Raw genomic sequence first — 10,428 nt, 5'->3', positions numbered from 1 at the left:
AAAGTACCTGCCCTACATGAGTCAATTTGACCTTCAATCACGTCTTGGCAGAGGTAGGAGAGGGACACTGCCCCCTTCTGGACTTGACACAAGTACCCCAGCCACACGGCCTCAATCCTTAGGACTTGGCAGGCAGAACAGGGACCAAGCAGCTTCTGTTTTGTCAAACTCCTTTGGACAAATGTTCAACATTCAACAACAAGCTTTGTAAACCTAACACTAAACAATTCCTGGCAAGCAAACTGGATATTCTTTTCTATAAGAAATGAGGAAAAGTGCAAATGATTTCAGTACTACTGGGGAAAACAAAAACAAAACAAACAAGTTACACCTGGCCACCTGTTACCTAAACCACTCACAGCTTTAGTTTCTTTTTTTTTTTTTTTGTCAAGTGTTGGAGTTACAGGTGGACACATCTATCTATCCGTATTGCTCAGGGTCAGACTTGGCTGGGAAAAGGAGCCAGGCAGATATCTGTTAGGAAGGCCATTCCAGGTGCAAATGCCTCCTGGCTCTACAGGAAAATGGTTACGGGCTGGTGTTTCCCTTTAGTTGATGACCTGCTTATTGTGAAGGTGATGCTGCAAGGAGCACAAACAAGACTCATGGTCAGAGAGCTGATGAGGGTTAGGAGGGAGCCCTAACACAAGTGACAAACTGAATTCTAACTGGGAGGGGGACTGGCTGCTGCAGGGGACCTCCCTGACCCCAGGATTTGCTTCCGGTGTAACAGACCTCCACTGGAGCAGAGCAGTGAGAAGCGCGTCCTCCTTCACACTCCAGAGTTACCCCCACTGCTCTTGTCCTACTCAGAGATGTGATGTCCTGCGCTGGTGGTAGGATTTGGAAGAGAAGTAAGGAGGGTGGCCTTCCTGCTCTGTATTTAGCACACAGCGGATTCCCCGGTGGGAAGGTCCGGGCTTTCAGTCTCAGGACACCATTAGTTTAAAAGAATAATGAAGGTGCCTGATCCACAAGGACCTATAACTGACACATCAAACGTTGCATCATGAAGGCTGAGCAACTACTGGACTTAGTAATAAGGGAAAATGTCTTAAAAGGCAAGATCTACAAATAAGCATTGAGCCAAGAGAGGATATTCTATAAGAGACTTAAAAGCGGGATCTTTCTTTAGAAGACTTAGAATCAAGAAGCTAAAGTACTTTGTCGCTCCCTTGTGGACAAAGCCAGTACTGCTGATGGAATAGAACAGAGCCTACATCAATAAATGAGTAAAATGCATATTCCAACTTCCAGAAGATTGAGATGGACTCATCTGATTTTCAGAGGCTGCACACATATCTACGGGGATACAACTTTAGAAGTTAACACCAAAATGATGCGACACGGTTTCTTTCTTTCTTTTGAAAAACCTAATGAGTTGAATAATCAAGCTGACATTTATTTCTAGGAGGGTTTGAGATTCTAAAAGAATAAGATATCTCCCACTGACTTTCAAATGCAATTAAACACAGTTTCGAGTCCTTTACAGGGTATGAGTTGGCATCTCTGTCCTTGTGATCACATGGTCCCTTTCACCTGTAAAAGATGGGGAGGAAGCTGTGTTTGTTCAGAAGAGCCGAATATTCAGAAACTACTTGATTCTTTGGCACACCCGGTACAGAGACAGGCTCTTTGGTTGATCAAAACCAACAATGCAAGTATCAGATTTCCTTCTGCAGCAAAGTCCAGCTTCTACCCCTTCTTGCCCCATCCCCATTTCCTACATGTCCCCCAAATCATTTTCAAGTAATCTGTAACACCCTATCCGTCCCCAATCTCACCAGAGAAGCTCCAATAGAGTAAAAGGAATCTGGAACTAGAAAGTAGAGGGGACACTCTCAGGAGCAAGGGCCCTTTGATACTTGCACCAAGTATTTCTTATCACAGAAGACAGGAAACAAGCCAACAGTCTGTCTCTGGGATGTGGCTCCTCCCAGTGTAAACTCAGCACGGTGCTCCCACTTGTTACTACCTGTGACTCTGAAGAGAAAAGCCACATGTTTCAAAGGGGTCACTTTAGGTCGCCAGTTACTACCTAAAAGAGGCAGACTTCTAGGTCAGTAACAGGGAACTATCAAGGCAAATGAAAGCAAAAAGTATTTAAAAGAACAAGGAACACTTGCTACTTATTTCTGTAGGGACCTACCTTTTGCATTTTGTCACTAGTTTTCCCATTGCAAATAGCCAGTGAAGCCCTCCAATGTCTTGAATTTATTCATTAACAAACGTAACCAATTCTCACACTTTTGCACTGTCCCACCAAAACACACCATCGCCAGATAAAAAGGATGAAGAATCGATTAACAGCTGCCTTCTTAGACTCCCACTTCATGTGGTTATTAGTTAAGTCTCGAAAACCTGAGCATTAGTATTATTAACTTTAAGAGGCATGACATTTTACGTCAACAGGAAAGATTTTAACTAAGGCCAAAATACTCAACCTAATAGCTTTCATTCACTTAAAAAAAGAAAAAAGAAAAAAAAAAACCAACACAACTCAATCCAATTTCCTCATTTTAAAGAGTTTTCAGTTTTGGAGAAGAACTGAAAGGGAACAAGAGACGTGTACACAGCCCAGACTTCAGTTCTGACTATGAAAGAGTAGCCAATTGTTAAAAGATGTTTTATTAATAAGGTGCTCACGTCACATGGAGAGCACACTGCAACTCCCTTTTTATTACATCCTTCATATATTATCTATCAATCATATTTTTAAAATTAATTATATGAGAACAAGTAGAACAGAAAGTATCTGGAAATTTAAAAACAAAAGGATGTCAGAGGCAGGTCAAAATTCAATAAAGGACTTTTGATAAACCCAGAGAGCACTTTTCAATTATTTGACTACAATGAAATTGTGGGTTCAACCTTGCAGAATGTTTCTGGAAGAGAGAGGGCACACAGGAACAGGGCACAGCCACAGCAGCATTAATCAGAAAGGGGAGGCATTCAGGACCAAGATGAGAAAAAGAGGCTCAAACGAGATACTCAATGACCTTCATTTTAAAGGAACATCTAGTTTCTGGTGAAAGAAAAGAAAATGAAGAGTAAGAGAGGGATAAAATCTTTCATCATGAGAGATGCAATAAGTGAATAAAACATAAATAAAAGTTAAAAATGTAACCTAACCATTGTATGAGGGAACAGAACAGAAATATGTTCAGAATCCTCATCCAAGGTTTGAGCTGTTTTGTTGAGCCAAACCAATCGGAACAGGGTGAGTTCCAACAGTCACGGAGAAGGAAACAATCAGAGGTAGGATTCAGACCAGGAACAGAATGTTTCAGGATGCTGGCTTTTTGAAGGCACTCAGGAACAGAGTGAGAGAGACTGAAGCTGCAGTGAGATAATGGAGGCTTAGAGAGAGGTGTATACTCACAGATCTGTCATATGAAAATAAAACAACTCCAGGAACATTGTGACAATACATGTATTATCGAGTAATAAGAGTAACAAGGTAGAAATCCACTTTGTAAGTAGTTTCTTACAACAATATAGCTTCTACTTAGGGAGTAAGAAAGACAAGTTTGTTTTCCAAATAGGCAACTCTGCAAAATAGTTTTACCTTAAATGAAGAATTTGTTAAATGGTACATTATCTGGTTCTCTAAACAAATTTACTGAAGTCAAGCTTCAAAGTTGGGACAACCAAGGAGTTTGATTTTCCTTTGAATCTTGCAAAACCTATCCTCTAAGACAAAAAGATCTGATCATAAAGTCTATAAAAAGGCTACAGAGTATAAAAGTATAGAACTATGAAAGTGGATATATTGATGGCAACTTTTATGGCTTCCATAGAAAGTGTAGAGAGGATCTCTGGTTTGCTTTAACGAGGTAGTGTCCAGGGTTGGAAGGTCATCGTTACCTATTATAAATGCTACAGATGACAGAAGCAGGTTAGCTAGGGCGCTGTTATTGCATAATGCCACTATCTCTAATGGCTAATGACCTCTCATTCCTGAAAAAATGATCTTTTGGGAAATTTCCTATCTTGGCTTAGGCAAAGGAAAATTAAAACCCAATATTTACTTGCTCAATTTTATAGTTTGAAGAATTCCAGGTGAGTTGATTTTCATAATGGTACATAACTGATAAAACTCTTAAATGTAACGTAACCCCTTTTCATTCAATCCTTCCCATCAGTCTAGAACAGCATCGAAATGTGGATCATGTGGATCAGCAATGTAATAAAACCTGTCTCGTCTATACAGTAGCTCAAACAAAAACGTTTCTCTAACTTTAGTTTTCTTTTTTTTTTTTTTTTACAATAAAACCCCACCTACCATCTGTGTTTTACTAACTGAGATCTGCAAGATGGGTAAATATATATACATCTGCAATGGATTCCTATTTTTGCTTGATCGTCTCAAAATTTAAAACTTCCTGTGAAATCAAAATGAAACGAAACATACATATCCATTCAACAAACATGAAAACTGCAAAATTTTTCAAGAAGTAGGAAATTCAAAGTTTACAAGCATCTCTGAGATATTTTGCCTTCAGTTAGTATAGTAGGGACAATCAAATTATAGGGAGCGTCTAACCACAATGAAAAGGTACCTCCAACAAATGTAGCTTTTGAAAAGATGGTACAACCATGGCACTGGCCATGCTCAGTCATTAATTTAGAATGGTTCATGTACATGGTAGACTGTAAAAGCATACGTAACTGATTTGCAAAGGTTTCTTTGAACTACTGTCCAGTTTTATGTGGTGACCTCCCTGCCGGCTAAAAATAAGAATCAAATCACAAATATATGTGGAAATGAAGCCGCAGGCCTTTAAACTGTTCATGTTATTTTCTTCATTCAAATTAAAAAATCTAACTATGAGCTTATCTGACTCAGTTTGAGAAAGCAGCAAGCAGCCTTTCATTAAGGCTAAGAGTTTATATTTGAATGAAAAATCCATGAGAAAAGAATAGGAAAAGAAAAAAAAAAAAAGGCAGTATCAACTCAAGAAAGTCCCTGGGAATTTTCCTCAAGTCTTAACCCTAGCAATGACACAAGCCTTTGGAGACAGTAAAATTAAGTAATGAGAAGCAGCCTCAAGTTGATATCTGTATAATGCTGAGTTGTGGCCCTTGCTGTCTTTAAAAGACTTATTTAAGTACAGATAAGGTCTGAGAACTCAAACTCCACCATAGTTCTTTTTTAATAAACAGATAGCAAGTAGTAAGTTTTGAAGAAGTCATGGGGTGCTGTACTATATGTGGGACAGAACACACCACACAATGTCACTTTTATCTTAGTAAAGGTTCCCAATCAAATTTTTAACCCTGAGTTTGAGTCTCAAGCACGTTAAAAACTGCAGCACACATGTTTAAGGCTTAATCCCGCAGTTCTTACATCCACAAGCATTCAAGTTGTGAATATTCTTAATGCATTTCATTATTCATAGGTAATATGACACTGATGAGGAGCCATTATGTTCTGGCAGATTTTCCTGAAGACCAGAAATCCCGTCAGGAAAGGTATACTTATATAAGGAAAAAAATGGGAAGGTTCCAGATTGTTCCACAGTACATTTAACTAGAACTGTACTGTGTGACAATGGTGATTTAAAAAATAATAATAATAATCCTTTTTTGCTTCTGTTAAGGGTGGTGGTGATTATTTGCTTAATACTGGTTTTCCTATGTAGCAGATACTTTCTTATGGCTATATTCACTTGAGTAAAAAAATGAAAGATGACTACCTGAATTTTCCAGTGTATAATTATAGTACACCTCATAAAACGGTTGATTCAATGGCCTCAAGTCTAGAATTCAGAATTGCTGCCCAATACCTAATTAAATGTAAATTTAATTAGAACAAAATAAGGTAGAGCCAATTAATTAAGCTGCAATTTACATCTTTTTAAAAAAATTCATTTTAATATTATAGGCTTGGTAATGAAATAATGATAGTTACAGCTACGTAAAGGTGTAGATCCACAAACTTATCATGGAATGCAAAGGAGACTGTGGGAGTAACGGGAGGCAGACATTAAAGATACAACAGCCATAAACAAGGAATTAACTTTCCTTATTAGTATGGGTACCTGGGTGTTCAAAGAATGTATACAAAGATTTAAAATAACATTCTTTAGACATGATGTCCGAAAACAGGAAGAAAAGTGTTTGAGATACTTTTCTGCCTCATTCCAAAATTTTTCTACGCTCATTATAGAAGACAAAGGCAATAATCAGAAGGAAAAAAAAAAAAGGAACTGTTACACCAAAAAGCTAGTAGAGAATGCAATGTTTCAAAAATAGGGACTTAACCTCAATGGAAAGAGTTCCATTTTTTCCTACTACAGAGCTAATCAGCCAGAAAAGTGCTTGAAGTATGTCTGCACATTTAATATTAAAAATAAAAATAAATAAAAGCCAGGGTTCTGATTCAGGCAATGATTTAAGAGCCCGAGGAAAGAAAAATGAAGAAATTTCAAGACTGAAAAATCAAGGGAGGGGGAGAGAGAGAAAGTAGACTGAGCTTTGGAACTCTGAGATAAAATAATACAAAATTTTTAGCTACAATTGCATCTAGATAGATTTGATCAGTTAAATACATGTTAACCCTTCTGGTCAGCCTTTCCTATAATAAGCTCTGGATTGTGCTCTTTTGAAGTTTCCCAAAGTTGAAAAAGTCACCTGCCTAAAGGTATTCGGATGCTGCTGTCCTTATCACCTCGGAACACTGCTATCACATAATTATTTGCAGAGGACAGGGCAGCAAAATGTAGGCGTTTTCGTTCCCTCACTGCAATTCAAACTGTGTTGGAATACCTAGCTCAAAGTTGTGGATCTCTCCAGTGATACAACAAACATTTTAAAACTCAGAACCAATTTATGTTCTCATCCAAACTTCTCAGCCACTATCAGCAACATCACATTTGTGATTTTAGCGTGCTGTTTTCTCTTTTCATAACAATTCTGGGAAAATAAAGCAACCTCAAAACGAGAAGTGGATTATGAGACTTCAATTTGTCATCCCATAAAGGTTGAACATGAACACAGTTCACAGGGAAGTGAGAAAGGACGTGACTGGGATGAAACCATCTCCACTACTTCCTCCTCTTAGCAGTGAACAGCTTTACTCAGATGTTCAAGACCTGCCAGCTTCAGGTGACTTCTACGGAAAAGGCCCAATACTCTGCAAATCATCCACTTAATGCACTAACTGAACCGAATGAAACATGGAGGACAGGAACATGTCAGTGAGCCCAACAGACACTTGAGTGTTAAGCAAAGATTTAAAAACTAACAAGAAATTAACGCCAAGTTATGAAAGCAAAAAACCTTATTTTTGCCGTAACCTGGTCTGGAGACCTTCTCAAATCCATCTAGTCTCTGAAGCACCTTTGAGTTGTACGGATGTAAGAATAACTTTGAACTATAGAAGTTATATGCATCTTTAAGAATCACATTTTGATGATTATAAAAATTTTTTTCTATTTTACAACATAGGTCCAGCTACACTGAAAAAATTACACTGCTTATTGAAATACATTTCATTTTAGAAACAGACTACTAAAGAAGTCTATACAAAAACTCTAAAATAATTTCTGTAGTAAAATAAAGGGTGCGTTAGGAGAGCTACACAAAGAAGAAAATTTCCATCTTTCTCTATAATGCTTGATATACTGTGAAACATGGCTAGCTCAACTCTGTAGCCAGCACCAAAAGCTGAAAAGAATTACGATACACAGTGGTACAATTAATGCTCTGGATTAATCTCACAGCCTTCCCGATTAGTACAAAGGAAACCAGGTCTGTCCCCTCTTTGAGGAGAAGTCCAGGATATAAAAGCAAGCATACCTCATCAGCTGATATGAAATTATAAAATTCCACAAGTCTGAGTATCTGAAATTTATAAAAGTCACCAGAAAATGCAAGCAAATCGGGCTTTAGTTTGGTGGTTCCCCTGGTTTAGATGACAGTTCCCTCCGTGAGCTTAAGGTGGGTGGCTTGTTCACCCCCTTGGATGTGCTGACTCACCAAGACATGGACAAAGCTCTTGGCGGAGGCTGAGGAGAGTCTGACAGTGACAGAAACGCTCCCCCACTCCTCTCGGCAAACTCACACGTGGGCACTGCACTCGCGGAGAACGCACGCGAGGAGACGGATGTTAATGAGGCTGTGCGGAAGTGTTCTTCTCCGCCAGGTGCCGCAGGAAGGTGTCCTCCCCCTGGCCTCTGTGGTTTAAAGGCTCGCTCTTAAAGAGAGCTGGAGGTGGGGGCAGGTGAGGGACTGGGGGGATGGGGAGATGGTGAGGGTGGTGAGGGTGTGGGTGGATGTGCAGGTGTGAGAAGGGGTGCGGGATGGGTCGAGGGGGAAGAGTGTTTACAGGATTCATGTTGATGGGAGGGGCAGGGGTTGTGGGTGTGTTCCCCACAGACGGAACTGGGGTGGCTGGGGAAGTTGTCAGTGGGATCTGGACAGCAGGGGGCACGTTCACGGGGCTGGTCACCCGAAAGCACTTCTCCTTGTGGGCCTTAAGCATGTTGGAGAAGCGGAACCGCTGGCCACACACGTCACACGGATAGGGCTTCTCGCCTGTGTGAGTTCTGCGGTGCCTCTTCATGTTGGGGCGGCTGGTGAAGCTTTTGCCACAGATTTCACAGATAAAGGGTTTCTCTCCTGAAATGAACACAGACAGAAAAACATGCTTAACACACTAGGCGGTAATTATGTGCTCCTGTTTTTCCTCATATGAAAAAAGATTAGCGCTCTTCTCCCTGATGGCGTATTATGTTCTAAGCAACAAAGCAAGAGTGTCCCAAAGTTAGGACTTAACAAATAAGAGCAGACACGAGCACGACTTACACACAACCTATCACCTGGGCTTGGTTACAAAGAAAGGGCATCTGTAGCAGTGATCCTGCCCGTCTGTCCTACGGGAAGGACTGTCCACAAGGCTTTCCCGTGCTCAAGGACACTGACATCACAGGTGAATCTCTGCCTCTAAATTTAGGCAAGTTAATCTGTAAGCAATGACATTCCAACCAGAAGTACGACTTTGCTGACAATGTCCTGTGCAGCAAATTAAGTCTCGTGTCCACTCGTACATACTCCTTAGCACTGGGCTTACTCTTTGGTATCGGACTTGGAAAATACTGGCCAGACTCACCCTACAGCGTGAATTTCACACTGCAGTTTTTTTCCCCCAACGGGAGTGCTACTGGCATTTCTTTATTATGTGGGACTACATGGCACATTTGAAGAGCACGCAGCATTCCTGGCGCCAGGCTACTATTACGTTGGTGCAAAGGTGATTGCGGTTTTTGCAATTTTTTTAACCTTTTAAACCGCAATTACTTTTGCACCAACCTAATAAATGCCCCCAAGAGATTCTGATGACAAAAATGTCCTCATACCATTTTCAAATGTCCATGGGTGCGGGGAGAGTTGAGAAGGGGGCTACTGCTCCTGGTTGAGAACCACTGGCCCAGTGAGTCAAAAAGGAAACACAATCCTATAGTTCTAAGGGCACTTAGGGAGAAGTCAGGTTTGGGTTCTAGGCGCTTCCTAACTTTCCTTCGGACTTATTGCTTAGTTCCAAGTTATGTCTGCCTGCTACTCTCCCCAGGCTATAGTGGGGAGATGGCGGCACATGTCCATTAATCACTGTATACAGAATGCTGAGCTGAGGGGAAGACTGCCTGTTACACGTGCTTCAGTGAGCATATGCTTGTACTTCTCAGTTCCTTCATCATTTCTCAGTGCGCCTGGCTTGCGTCTTCACGGTAACTCCTGCTGCAAGAGAGTACCGTCACTTCAATTATTGCTCCCTTTCTTTCCAATAGGTGGCCCTACTCTACTCTATAAGTAATAGCGATTGTGTACCGAGTCTTACTGTGTGCTCGTCACTGGCCTACTCACTTTACACCTATTAACCGTGGTAACCCACCAACAGACCCACAGACCCTATGAGGTAGGTTTCTTATTACCCCTATTCTACTGATAAGGAAACTAAGAAACTCAGCCAAGATTCTATTCTATAGCGAGTGGCGAGCCAGGTTTTAAATCTCTGCAGTCTGGCTCCAGAGTCTATGCTTTTGACGCATAAACCCCAGCCCTTCACACCTCACCCCTCTGCACATCCCTGTGTACCCCAAGCAAAGTTATTTTCTTACTGTTTTCCTCCACTTTGGGACCCCTTCTATACTAGGAGCAAAGACCTCTTTACCTATATTATAGTCCTTATTTCTTCTCTCTGCCTTTAAAAACTGATTATCTCCTGTTGCTCTCCTCCCATGGAAACCAGAATTTTCCTTACTTCCCTGACAAAGAGTCCACTGAACAGTCAGGAGTGACCTGTTTCCTCCATCTCCGTAATCACCAGTACTATTTCCTGACTATTATATTTCTCTTATCTTCCAGCTTTTCATTACTCAATCACTGCCCCTGCTCTTCACTGTGATTTCATGTTCATCTTTCTAG

General features: G+C 40.7%; 1 protein-coding gene across 3 annotated transcripts in view; it reads right to left on the bottom strand.

Moving 5' to 3' along the window:
- Window positions 1-367: 367 nt before the first annotated feature.
- ZNF652 (zinc finger protein 652) overlaps window positions 368-10,428 on the bottom strand; it is a 58,299-nt gene continuing 48,238 nt past the window's right edge. For all 3 annotated transcript variants that reach the window (XM_074320612.1, XM_074320613.1, XM_019740634.2), the window contains exon 6: window positions 368-8,625. In XM_074320612.1, the coding sequence (XP_074176713.1) occupies window positions 8,114-8,625 (512 nt within the window). In that variant the 3' untranslated portion in view covers window positions 368-8,113. The remainder of the gene's footprint in view (window positions 8,626-10,428) is intronic.

Source organism: Rhinolophus sinicus, linkage group LG15, assembly GCF_036562045.2.
Source record: "Rhinolophus sinicus isolate RSC01 linkage group LG15, ASM3656204v1, whole genome shotgun sequence".
Classification (NCBI taxonomy): domain Eukaryota; kingdom Metazoa; phylum Chordata; class Mammalia; order Chiroptera; family Rhinolophidae; genus Rhinolophus; species Rhinolophus sinicus.
Note: the sequence above shows the minus strand (reverse complement) of the source record. Positions and strands in the feature narration are given on the sequence as shown.